We start from the raw sequence: 13,644 nt of genomic DNA, 5'->3' as shown, positions 1-13,644 counted from the left end.
TCCAGGGCTTTCTTGTAATTTGGTCTTCTACGGAGGATCTCTATGTAAACTGGCTGCTGTGATAATATATTATATGTGTTGTTGTGAAAAAACACACACACTAACATGCGATAGTGCCACGTATATAATTTATTTCATGGAACCAATATATGCGACAGTGCCGCACGAATGCGACAGTGTCTCGATTCCACGCATGCACTCAGCCCTGAGAAAGTCGTACACCCGGATGATAATAGCTGGGCCCACTCGAATAAACCTTTCTCCTTTCGTCGTTGCGCGCAGCACGGCAGCAGCGTCGCACATGCGACAGTGCCCCATTTTTTTTCCACGCCTCCACGCTATGCTCACAGCTGAGTCGCACTTCCACGCCATTATCCCCCGCGGGCGCCTCAGGCAAAGAGACCGAGGCCGCGCGCACGATATAAGCACCACCACCGCTCCACGCTTCTTGGTAGGTCGCCGCCTGTCAGCAGGAGCAGCAGCAGCAGCGGGTAGGAGGCGGCTACTAACTGGTCACCGGCAGTTCGCCGCGAGCTCCGGCGGCACCCCGCAGCCGACCGGCGGCGCCTCTGGTCCGTCATCGGACGGCGGCAGCGGCATGTCTTCGGCCCCGCTGCTCGGCGCCGAGTCCGGTGGCGAGCCCGCCGCGCCGCCGCGGCCGTCGTCGTCGTCGTCGTCCTCGTGGGTGGAGCGCGTGGTGGACACGGCGGAGGCGCGCGCGCAGCTGGGGTTCGCGGTGCCGATGGTGCTGACGAGCATGGCGTACTACGGCATCCCGCTGGTGTCGGTGATGTTCTCGGGCCACCTCGGCGATGTCCACCTCGCCGGCGCCACGCTCGGCAACTCCTGGGCCACCGTCACCGGCTACGCCTTCGTGGTACGTACTGCATACGCGCGCGCGCGGCCCATCTTATTCTTATCTCACTCGCTCTCATGCCATGCACCATGTTACTCTCCGAATCCCCGATCCATATTCTCACCCGGACCCGCCGCCGCCGCCGCCCGCCACATGCCGACTAGTTCTTCGCCTCTTGCATGCCCTAGCACACGCGGTTCATAATGAGTTGACAACGTAACGACCTATCACGTCGAATCATAGCATCAGCCGTACGTTCCGAGTTCCTTTAATCATGAATGTTGTTTTTGTTCGGTGATGGTAGCTTCTGGGATTGCCATTCGGACACGGTGACGGTAGCGGCAGGATGAGCAGCTGCACACGACCTGCGGGCTGGGTCTTGCGAGCATTTTTTTTTTACTACTAGGAACTAGAGTCTGGAGGGGCCAAAGGCCTTGGTAAAATAACGAAGGGGCTACACCGTACCTACGTACTCGCTCAATCTTCAACGCCCGTGCTCCACGGCCTGTTGACATCTGGCCATTTATTTATGCGCGGCTAAGAAATTCAAGGCAGGCGGAGCGTGCACCATTGATTGATCTGCTAGTGCTATCCCAATATCCCATGCATATCATCCCATCCACGAATACAGGCCGTGCATGCCTGGCCAAGCAAGCTTGTCCTCCGCTGCCTGCCTGCCTGCCTGCCTTTCATCTCAGCTCGCTCGCTGTCAAGTGTCATCAGCCACGAAACGATAGGCAACTCGAGGTTTGCGTGGCGCGCGTACCGCGGCACGGCACCGGCACGTACGTAAGCCGCCGCTTCGGTCGCGGTCCGTTTAATCCCAATATTCCGCTTCACTCCTTTACTTCCTCCTCTCCTTGCATGTGTCCGTTTTCCTGGTGTTCTATGCGCTTGTGTATGCGGCCGGACCCAAGGATTGTGTGTCGATCGCCCGGCCGGCCGGGCACATCGTATGTTGACGGTTGGAGAGCGGCGCCGCTTACGTGTCCCCACCGGCCACCGCACGGGCCAGTACATGATACGTGTATACGGCGGCGCAGAGACCGTTGGCGGGGTTGGCTGCGAAGTGCTGGCTAGCGTGCGCGGGCACCGGGCAGCCCCGTTGGACTCGGACCGGATCAGATAGGATAGGAAGAACAAGCCAGCAATCGGTCGAGCACCAGTCAGGTCAGAGAGTCAGAGAGCCCAGAAACTGAGACTTGTTCTGTGTGGAGTGTGGAAAACAACGGAGTCCAGTAGTCAGGTCGTCACGCACGTCGGATCGAGCTGCGTTTCGGGACTTTGGGCATAAACAAACAAACAAAAAGAGCTGCCCCTTTACAGTGTACGTGCACGAATCCTGAAACCAAACGCAGTCAGATGCGCATGCTCTGTACGCACGATTTTAAGACTGGTAGCTTGGTCGTGGTCAGCCTTTTTGGTGATGGCTTCGCACGGAATTCGGTTTGTGTGGTTATGTGAACGCTCAGGAGTCAATGCGGCTTTTTATATGCTATATATATATATCTCCTTGGGAAACCATACACTGTTATTATACTATTATAATATGCAAAGGAATGTGATGTTTCCAAAGAAAAATAAATAAATGGAGTGAGGGTTGAACTGTTCTATGCTGTTCGGTACGCTTTTGGCTCAAATAATAATAATGGCAATCAATCCAACATGGTAGCACACCAGTTGCATAAATATTTTAATTATTCATACTCTAAGGTTAGTCTTGGCGAGGGTGTCATAAGAGTTTCTTAGAGCATTAAATAACTTATCAACTTATCAGATATGTCGACATTGCATAATAAATGATGAAGAGCGAGGATCAAAGTTTTACGGGAGTAAAACAAGTTCCGTGGAGACGAAATTAGTCAACGTTTCAAAACCGGAAATACTGTGGGTAGGGCATTCGTTCGGACGCATGTTGGTGGGCCTCGACACCCGCCTGATCGGCCCAACGCTGCCATCCGCGCGGACGCACGCATCTCATGTTGCTCAAAATAAAATAAAAAATCTTCGTCACTTTCCGCTCGAATCACCGCTGCGCCCACATCCATTCTTGAACCCAGTCACGAATGGATGTCCTGCCCACACCGCCGTGGTGCGCTCTTGTAGGGAACCGTAATGTCTAAGAGTGGGGGTGAATTAGACAACTTAAAAATTCTCACTCTAAACTATGGCTTCTTTTTCTACCCTTAGCAAAACATATGCAAACGATAACTATTTAAATGTGCAACTACGGTTTTGCTAGTGTGTTGCTATCTCTACCGCAAAAGAGGTAATGAAAACAATGTAAATGCGGAAGCTAAAGAGAAAGGTAGAGATATGCAAACTTCCATCGACGACCCCGGTATTTTTATCGAGGTATCGAGAAGCGCGCAAGCTTCCCCTAGTCCTAGTTGGAGCCCCTCGCAAGGGCCAAGCTCCCGGTCGGGTAACTCTGTGAATAACCTCGGGCCTTCCCCACGCGTAAGTGGGTCTCCGACGTGCCTTCCAATAAGTCTCTCCCAGATGCTCCCCGCCGTCTTCACTATCAAGCTTCCGGCCGAAACGCCGCGGGCCTTGTTCCCTCCGGTACACGGTGGCGGCCACACCACAAACGCGATTGGTGTGATCTCGTAAGACTACAAGCCCCTCCGATGTACAACAATGGCGCGCGCAAGCACCGAGGGGTAAGAGGTATGCAAACCTCACTAAACACTAGGCCTAAACCTAGAGCAAGCGCATAAGCGGTGGTCTAATCAACCTAAGCACTTCGTAAAGCACCTACGCTAATCACCTAATTAAACACTAAGCACTATACAAATGAAGATCACTAAAATGGTGTATCAACACCCTAGATATGTTTCCTCCGCTCCACTCTTGTCAAATGGCCGGTTGGGGGCCTATTTATAAGCCCCACTGAGAAAGTAGCCATTGGAGACTAAATCTTGCTTTTCTGCTACTAATCGGACGCTGCTTTCATCCTGACCGGATGCGTCTAGTCGTCCCGATTGTTAGAGCGCGCGATCAACTGATCAAACGCTGATGGCGTCTGGTCACATGCCATCGGACGCGTCCGGTCACAATTTCACCGCTCTGGAAACTCTCTGTACTCGATCGAATGATGCAGTTCCTGCGTCTGGCAGATTAGTCGCCAGCGTCCGGTCAGTACTGAATGTGTTGTCGGGATGATGAACAGTGCTATCGGTGCGTCCGGTCACTTTCAGTCTTCAGTGTCTGGTCACTGCTGCTGACGCCTGCTATTGCCGTGCAACTGATCGGACGCGTCTGGACGATCACCTTCCAGCGTTCGGTCGCTACGTCTGGTCACTCTACCGAGCATGTTTCTTCGTGATCTTGCGTCTGGCTTGGTTCCTATATTTGTGCTTAGACTTTGCTTGATATCTTGGGTCTTCTCTTGTGCTTCTATGGTCTTGCTTATGGTGTTGATCATCAGATCATCACGTCGCTTTCATCCAAGTCACGTCTTGCACCCTATTAAACTACAAACCAATCACTTGCAAATTCAATAGTCCAATTTGGTTGTGTTGGTCAACAAACATCAAAATCTAAAGTAAATGAGCCTCGGGTTCATTTTCCTTACAATCTCTCCATTTTTGGTGATTGATGACAATACGACCAAAACAAGCAAATAATAAAAATGTTAGAATTAAAAAAAACTATTTACTTACTAGGATGCAATGCAAAGGGCAAGGTTATATGATGTTAAAAGATACTAATTGAAGATACCTCTTGTAAAGCTAAACTTATCTTGCCCTTGCAAATGTCCCCATGTGGCATTATGGATTTAAGCCTCGCTTTTGATCCTACAAATTCTCCCCATTACATAGACTAATTCATAATCCATTATCCTCCCTTTCTCGGACCATTACCACTTGTAAATTATTATGATCGAGCTTGCTTTTGGTCCTACAAATTCTTCCCCTTTCGAATCAGGCACCGAAAAGGAAGACATTAGTAGCACAAGGGAGGGTCAAACTTGTGATCCTTTGTATGTGGAGTGGAATAGGTCACCAATTTTGACTCTCACATTACATGAATTAAGCTCTCCCTAAATATATGCATACATATGATGGAGAATGTTGTTAATGCATAATTGGCAAATTAATGCTCAAGGGAGTTTAATCTATATAATGCATGGAGAAAGCATATAGATACCAAAATAAAATCAACATGATGATATCGGTTTAGAAATACCACATATGAAAACCAATTTGGTTTATCCCACTTGCAATAGGTGGTGGATATTTGAAGTATGATGCTTAACTCCGGGGACTCCATTTTCCTTACAATGAGACTACTACACACATGATAAGCTTGAAAAAGTATTAGTCTCAAAGCATCCAACTTATAGAGTAACCTCCCTCTAAATTTGTGCACACAAGTATGGAATACTTGTAGAAGATATGCACATTGATTTTAGAATAAAAAATACCACTTGAAAGATGACATCACATGAATGTGAGAATTATTTTCAAAAATGATATTTGGGAGAAATTATCTACAATTTGAACTTTGGCACATATTAGATAAACAATTGAAAGACAAGCCATGTGTCGTGCTCCTAAACAATTTAAACCATGTAGGTTTGCTCCAAGGGTTAAGAGTGAGACCGAGTAATCCTACCATAAGATATACCTAGTGTATGCATGACAAAGGATTTAAGTATGCAAATACAAACCTAGGCATGAAAGGGAACTAGATGCTAATTGAAATTGTAAGAAATTAAATCTTAATACCAATTGAAAGGAATTAAATCTAGTTACCTAATATGGGAAGGAGAATTTGGGTCCATAGTATATACTAACCCACTAGGCAATTTTCTTGTCCATAATGATGCACCCCATGACATGCACCCATACTTAGCCAAGTCTCCAAATTTTCCAAAGTCCATCGGACTTCTCACTTCCCTTTTGGGATCCAAACCTTCTTGGTGCTCTTCATATTTGAAATGATCTCTTTTGGCACCTCAAATCGTTTGACCCCATTGTTGGCTTGCTTGTTCACCTTGATGGCCACCACCTTGTCATTTTTCTTCTTTAAGAGATAAGGTGTGGAGGCCTTTTTGTCCACCTTGTTAGTGTAGGTGTTGGAGAGCTTGCTTGTTTGCTTTTTGTTTTTCTTCTTTGCTCCTCCCCCATTCTTCACCTTGCACTTATAGGACTTGTGGCCTTCCTTGTGGCACACGTAGCAAACCACGGTTTGTCCTTCATCAAGCTTCTTCACTCCCTTGACGATGTTATCTTGATGAAGTTGGGCTTGCTTCGTCTTGTCTTTCACTTGAGTCAAGTCCTTGGTGAGGCGAGACACTTCTTGCTTGAGTTGCTCATTCTTCATTGCAACCTCTTGAGTGCATGTATCTACAACAACTTTCTCAACATAAACTTGGTTGCATAAGGGTGAGTCTAAACATAAATCATTGCAAGAAGTAAAGCATCCTTTTTAGGCATATCAAAAATAGAACTTTTCTTTTTAGATGCCTTGGTGGAGGTTGTACCGATGGCTTCAAGATTAGCAACTTTATTAGTTAGCTCATCACAATATTTACACATGGTTTTCATTTTAGTAAGCAAACTTTTATAAGCATCTTGTGAGCTAGCTAACTTTTCTTTTAATTTTTCATTTTTCTTTACAAGTTACTCATCATTGATTGTGCATGCATTTGTTGTTGCACTAGCCTTAAGTTGCTCAATTTTAGTAGATAGTTCAATATTGAGATTAACAAATGTCTCATATCGTTGAAGCAAGGTTTTATATGCTTCTTGCGAACTATCTAGCTTTTCTTTTAATTTTTCAAGCTTCTTTTGTTGACTAGTGTAAACTTTAGCATAGTTAAGATTTTGTTGCATAATTCCATCATAAGAAGGTAGCTCATCATCACTATCACTATTATTGTCACTATCACTAGGGATAGACTTTTTGTTACCTCGTGCCATAAGGCACACACGTGAAGAGCTTGATGATGAGTGCTTGTGACTTCGCCTCTTGTGATGGTATTCTTCTTCACTTGAAGAATCATCCCATGACCTTATTGATGTGAGGGCTTTATCCTTGCATGCAATCTTCTTTGTCTTGGGTGTGGGCTTGTTTAGACAAACTTCCATAAAGTGCCCCAACTCGTCGCATCTATAGCATCCTCTCTTTCTTTATTCATTTATTTGATTTGTGAAGATAAAATCTTGAATTTAGATGGGCACACCCTTGACATTGAGTATTCAGATCATCTTTTCCACCTTGTTGATAAGTTTGATTGATTCTTCATCAAGGTCGGAGGTGGAGGAGTAAGATTGATCATCATCACTTGATTCTTTATCATCATCATCATCATCATCCCCATCTTCTTCTTCATCTTCACTTGAGGAGCTTGAGCTTATCTTAACTTTCTTGCCCTTCATCTTCTTTTTCTTACTACATGTGAGAGCTTTGCCTTTGCTTGATAAAGAGGCTTCTTCTTGACCCATCTTGCGTGATATTTCAAATGCCACTATCTTGCCAATGACTATGGCCAGGGTCATAGTGCTCAAGTCCTCCATGTTGTGAAGGATGATGATGATGCTTGTATATTTCTTTTGTGGTAGCACTGAGATGATCTTCCTCACGATGTCTGCATCATCTAGCTTGGCTAATTCTATTGAATGGAACTCATTGATAATTAGATTCAAACGAGAGTACATATCATGAACAAGCTCATCATCATTTATTTGAAAGAAATCATAATTTTATTTAGCTAGATAATGTTTTTGCTCACGGACACTAGATGTGCCGTCATGGAGCTCTTGGAGTTTTAACCAAATTTCATGTGCCGTATTTAAAGTGAACACTTTGTTAAACACATCCATACCAAAAGATTCAAACAAGCAATTTTTAGCTCTAGCGTTGAAATGAATTTCTTTTTCTTCACTCTTTATGGGTTTATCGGGATTCTTAATGGGTTTCATCCCATCACGAGTGGCTCTCTAAACACACAAATCAACGGCCTCAAGCAGACAAGCCATTCTAGCTTTATAGTAGGGGAAGTTAGTGTCGTCAAAGTGCGGAGGGCTAGAGGTATCCATCCTAACCACTCTAAATAGCATCGGCTCAACGGCGGTTAAGCCAAAGGTTCAAATTGAGCCAATCGGCTCTGATACCACTTGTAGGGGACCGTGACGCCTAAGAGGGAGTGAATTAGGTAACTTAAAAATTCTCACTCTAAACTATGGCCTCTTTTTCTAGCCTTAGCAAAACCTATGCAAAAGATAAACTATCTAAATGTGCAACTATGGTTTTGTTAGTGTGTTGCTATCTCTACCACAAAAGAAGTAATGCAAACAATGTAAATGCGGAAGCTAAAGAGCAAGATAAAGGTATGCAAACTCTCGTCGAGGACTCCGGCATTTTTATCGAGGTATCGAGAAGCGTGCAAGCTTCCCCCTAGTCCTCGTTGGAGCCCCTCGCAAGGGCCAAACTCCTGGCCAGGTAACTCCGTGGATAGCCTCGGGCCTTCTCCACATGCAAGTGGGTCTCCGACATGCCTTCCGGCAAGCCTCTCCCGAATGCTCTCCGCCGTCTTCACTATCAAGCTTTCGGCCGAAACGCCACGGGCCTTGTTCCCTCCGGTACACGGTGGCGGCCACACCACAAACACGGTTGGTGTGATCTCGCAAGACTACAAGCCCTTCGATGTACAACAATGGTGCGCGTAAGCACCGAGTGGTTAGAGGTATGCAAACCTCATTAAACACTAGGCCTAAACCTAGAGCAAGCGTATAAGCAGTGGTCTAATCAACCTAAGTACTTCGCAAAGCACCTACGCTAATCACCTAATGAAACACTAAGCACTATGCAAGTGGAGATCACTAAAATGGTGTATCAACACCCTAGATATGTTTTCTCAGCTCCACTCTTGTCAAATGGTCGGATGGGGGGTCTATTTATATGTCCCACTAAGAAAGTAGCCATTGGGGACAAAATCCTACTTTTCTGCTACTGACCGAACACTGCTTTCGTTCTGACCGGACACGTCCGGTCGTCCCAACTATTAGAGCACGCGATCAACTGATCGGACGCTGATGGCGTCTGTTCGTAATTTCACCGCTCTGGAACCTCTCCGTACTTGATCTAACGCTACAGTCTACGTCCGGTCGATTAGCTGCCAGCGTCTGGTCAGTACTGAATGTGTTGCCGGGATGATGAACAGTGCCATCGATGTGTCTGATCATTTTTAGTGTTCAGCGTCCGGTCGCTGCTGCTGACGCCTGCTGTTGCCGAGCAACTGATCGGACGCGTCCGATCGATCACCTTCCATCGTCCGGTCGCTGCGTCCGTTCACTCTACCAAGCATGTTTCTTCGTGATCTTACGTCCAGCTTGATTCCTATCTGCATGCTTGGACTTTGTTTGATATTTTGGGTCTTCTCCTATGCTTCTAGGGTCTTGCTTATGGTGTTGATCATCGGATCATCACGTCGCCTTCGTCCAAGTCACGTCTTGTACTCTATTGAACTACAAAACAATCACTTGCCATTAGTCTAATTTGGTTGTGTTGGTCATCAAACACTAAAATCCAAAGTAAATGGACCTTTCCTTACACGCTCCACGAAGACCACGCTGCCAACGGCTGAAATGCGGCGGCGTGCTGCATCGCACTCGAGCGCCGTCGCCTGCCTTCCTATCTCCCCACCGCCACTCACCACTTGTTGCCGAGTTCTTCGAGCCAACGCAACGTGGTCCACGGCAACTGCTCCGGCGCAGCGTTCTTCACCGCGCCCAATCGGTTGACTGCCGCCATCCTCCCTCTCCACTGCACCCGAGCACCGCTTGCTGGCTACCGTATTTCCCCACCAGGTAGGCCATGGCCGCAAATGACATTGTGTTTCAAGTATTTTCAGGTGTTTCAGAAGTATGTTTTCAAGTGTTTCATTTGGATATTGCCTATGTTGCAATGGCTATATACGCATGTTGCAAGTATATGTTTCAAGTGTTTTAGTTGTTTTCATACGTATGTTTCGAGTGTTTTATCTAGACGTTGCAAAAGTATATCTGGATGTCGTATAACATGCATGTTGCAAGCGTTTGTTTTAAGTGTTTCAAACGTATGTTACAATTGTTTATCTGTATGTTGCAAAAGTGAATCTGGATGTTGCATGCGTTTGCAATGGCTTTCAAGTGTTTTCGGGTGTTTTTGCAACTGTTTTAGACGTATGTTGCAAGTGTTTCAACTATTTCGGACGTATGTTGTAAGTGTTTCATGTAGATATTGCAAAAGTAGATCTGGTGTTGCACATGTTGCAATGGGACCACCTGCCGCAGCCGCAGCCGCCTGCTGCATTGCTGGGGCGCCGCTAAGCAGGCGCAGAATGTCCCCGCCTGCATGCGCGTGGAAAGCGTACGAGGCACGAGCGGTCTCCACGTGTTGTAGGTCGGGTGGACGGTGCGTGCGGTCCGCGTGGGCAGACCCCGCGTGGGCGCACCACGGTGCAGGCACGAGAAATGGGGTGCTGGTAGCGGCGTCCGGACGTCCGGGCGCTAGCAATCCCCTTTCAGAAGAGACTTGGAAACTAGATGACGAAACCCCCGCTAATAATGACCTGAGTCTAAGTGGGATTAGAATATCATTGTTGACTAACGACCATACTTATTGGATTATCATGTTAATAGCTTGTAGGTAAACGAGCGGTGGCTGCATTCTTGGTACCTAGATTTTCACGTACAGTTTGACTCGGTTATTACATAAATCTCTAAGTTGCATATTGTATATTCTAGAAGTAGTTGTTGCAACGAATAGATTCTCTTTGCAACTATAAGATCAAATGGCACAAATACTGTGTCATGAGATCTGGCACACACGCATACAACTCATACATGGTTCGATTCACTTACAACTATAAGATCAAATGGCTCAAATCACTTGGGTGTTTTCTCACTTATATAAATCAAATGGCTCACTCTTTAGTACATACTCTCTCAGTTTTAAATTATAGACCACTTTAGTTGTTTATAAGTCAAACTTCTCTAGCTTAGTATAAACCAACATCTACAACATGAAATTAGTTTCAGTAAATCCAACCAACTATGTTTTCACAAGTGCCATTTCGTGTTTGGAGTTGTGATCGTGCACAAGACTGAACTCAAGCCTACCCATTTAGGGAGCTAAGCTGTTTGATCTAGCATAAGTGCAGTTGCAAACAGCTCGATGTTTCTTCTGAATCCTCACATCAGTTGTTGTGTTCCATGGAAAATATGGTCTCTCATCATGCATGCATGTCTTTGTTTCCAGACCGGCCTGAGCGGCGCCCTGGAGACGCTGTGCGGTCAGGCGTACGGCGCGGGGCTGTACCGCATGCTGGGCCTCTACCTGCAGTCGTCGCTTATCATGTCGGCCGCCGTGTCCGCGGCCGTCTCCTTGCTGTGGTGGTTCACGGAGCCGGTGCTGCTTTTCCTGCGGCAGGAGCCCGAGGTGTCCCGAGCCGCGGCCGCCTTCGTCCAGGCGCAGGTTCCCGGCCTCTTCGCCTTCGCCTTCGTGCAGTGCCTGCTGCGGTACCTGCAGACGCAGTCCGTCGTGCTCCCGCTCGTCGTCTTCTCCGTGGCCCCGTTCGCGCTCCACGTCGCGCTGACGCACCTCCTGGTGAACGTGCTCGGCCTGGGACTCGCGGGGGCAGGCGCCGCCGTCTCGGCCACGTTCTGGGTCTCCTGCCTCATGCTGGTCGCCTACGTGCTGCGCTCCGGGGCCTTCAGCGAGACGTGGAAGGGGTTCTCTGCCGAAACCTTCAAGTACGTGCCGCCCACCGTGAAGCTCGCCACGCCGTCCGCCGTCATGGTCTGGTGAGTGTCAGCAGACTCAGGCACTCAGCACTCAGGCGCGCGCGCTTCCGTTGTTCAGTTCGGCCGATGTGGCTTGGCTGGCTGTGTCTAGAACTCACGCTTCATTTTGACTGACTGCAGCTTGGAGTACTGGGCATTCGAGCTCCTGGTCCTGATCGCCGGCTTGCTCCCCAATTCCACAGTGAGCACGTCGCTGATCGCCATGTGGTACGTCTGTCTCTTTCGATACTGAAGCTTCAGCAATTGCTACAACTACAACCAGTGTTAATTAGTGTTCTACTAGATGTTCAGATATGCGCAAATAAAATAAAATGGTTCATCTTCAAACAAACTGACTTCTTGGTCGGCGGAATTAATTTGTGCAGCGCCAGCACGGAGGCGATCGCGTACATGATCACGTTCGGGTTCAGCGCCGCCGTGAGGTGCGTTACTTCCTTCTGCCATGTTTCTTCGCGCGCCATTCTTCTGATCGAGTGATTTCAGCTTCAGTTCTTGCTATCTCTCCTTTTAAGTTTATTAATCTGTCTTACGGTTGATGCCTGGATGAACCATCGCAATCAGCACGCGGGTGTCGAACGAGATCGGCGCGGGGAACGTGGAGAGGGCCAAGAACGCGGTGTCGGTGACGATGAAGCTGTCGGTGTTCCTGGCCGTCACCTTCGTGCTGCTGCTGGCGTTCGGCCACGGCCTGTGGGCGCGCCTCTTCAGCGGGAGCGCGACGATCGTGTCGGCGTTCGGGGCCATGACGCCGCTCATGGTGATCTCCATCGTGCTGGACTCCGCGCAGGGCGTGCTGTCGGGCGTGGCGAGGGGCTGCGGGTGGCAGCACCTGGCGGCGGTGACCAACCTGGTGGCGTTCTACTTCGTCGGCATGCCGCTCGCCATCCTGTTCGCCTTCAAGCTCGACCTGCGCACCAGGGGCCTGTGGGCGGGGCTCATCTGCGGGCTCACGTGCCAGGCCTGCACGCTGCTGGTCATCACCGTCCGCACCAAGTGGTCCAACCTCGCTGAGGCCATGCAGGAGAAGAAGGCCAACTACGTCGCGTAGCAAACGCACTGTAACTGCCAGTTTTTTTTGTTGTTGAAAGAGCACTGTACTACCAGTCAGAGACGGAACTAGCCATTTCGATTAGGACAAACATGATGACATGTCTAAATGTGATAAATATATGCTTAAACGTATTTCTCAACAAATTTTTTAACATTTTTACATATGTAGTTAGTATTTATAAAGAAAATTCATAAGATTATCATAAAAATAGCTAATTTGATGCATTGCTATGCTGTAAAATGAATATTTATAGGGGTATTAATATTTTTTTTGTGATGTGTTGGTGGGGGTGGGGGTGGGGGGGGGGGCACGACCTCTGCTAGCCCCCCTGGTTCCGCCTCTGCTACCGATTATGAACGAATGACTAATAAGAAAGTGTGCATCAAAAGCACGAGGTTTTTTATCGCGATAGCAATATTCTCTAGATAGGGACTGAAGTCCTGTCAGTCAGCGGGGTGGGTGTCCACGTATATTACCGCAAAGTCTACTAAGCGACCCGTCGCGCCGGCCCACGTGTGCACGCCCAACAGCGTCCGCCCGCGTCGGAGAGGAAGAAGAAGGAGATCGCTAGTGTCAGAGATGAGGACCTCGCTGGCATTAGGGCGGCGGAAGATGGCGGTTGGACGGGGTTGGTGGCGGGGGCGTCGCAGCGGTGCTTGCCGGTGAGCTGCTGTGGTTAGGGTGGGCGGGGTCGAGGAGCAGGGACAGGAGGTGGGTGGCGCGGTAGGGCGGCGGGAGCCGCCGGTCGCTGGTGGTGGGGGCAAGGAGCGAGGGTGGGGGTGTGTGGAGGTGAGGACAAGGTCGCCGCTAGCACACCACCTAGGGGAGGGGAGGGCGGAGCAGCAGGGCCGGGACGGGCGGTGGGCGGCACGGCCGGTGGCGAGGCTACCGCTGGTCGGGGCGGCGAGGGAGGAGACAGGGGTGGGGGAGGAATGGCATCA

At 48.5% G+C, this 13,644-nt stretch overlaps 1 protein-coding gene across 1 annotated transcript; it reads left to right on the top strand.

Moving 5' to 3' along the window:
* Positions 1-285: 285 nt before the first annotated feature.
* LOC136542349 (protein DETOXIFICATION 19-like) lies at positions 286-12,834 on the top strand. The gene is made up of 5 exons (XM_066534740.1): positions 286-877; positions 11,108-11,652; positions 11,773-11,859; positions 12,018-12,074; positions 12,214-12,834. Exons 1-5 carry the CDS (start codon positions 302-304, stop codon positions 12,698-12,700), a joined length of 1,752 nt encoding a protein of 583 aa, XP_066390837.1. The 5' UTR covers positions 286-301; the 3' UTR covers positions 12,701-12,834.
* Positions 12,835-13,644: the final 810 nt, after the last annotated feature.

This window comes from Miscanthus floridulus, chromosome 3 (assembly GCF_019320115.1).
Source record: "Miscanthus floridulus cultivar M001 chromosome 3, ASM1932011v1, whole genome shotgun sequence".
NCBI classification, from domain to species: domain Eukaryota; kingdom Viridiplantae; phylum Streptophyta; class Magnoliopsida; order Poales; family Poaceae; genus Miscanthus; species Miscanthus floridulus.
The sequence above is the reverse complement of the archived record's forward strand: the minus strand, read 5'-3'. Positions and strand labels throughout refer to the sequence as shown.

Bases quoted from the DNA above. Each gene is read 5' to 3' on its own strand.
- LOC136542349 (XM_066534740.1), top strand. From the start codon at position 302: ATGCGACAGTGCCCCATTTTTTTTCCACGCCTCCACGCTATGCTCACA. The intron at 11,653-11,772 runs GTGAGTGTCAGC...GACTGACTGCAG, and splicing joins CCGTCCGCCGTCATGGTCTG to CTTGGAGTACTGGGCATTCG. The intron at 12,075-12,213 runs GTGCGTTACTTC...CATCGCAATCAG, and splicing joins GGGTTCAGCGCCGCCGTGAG to CACGCGGGTGTCGAACGAGA.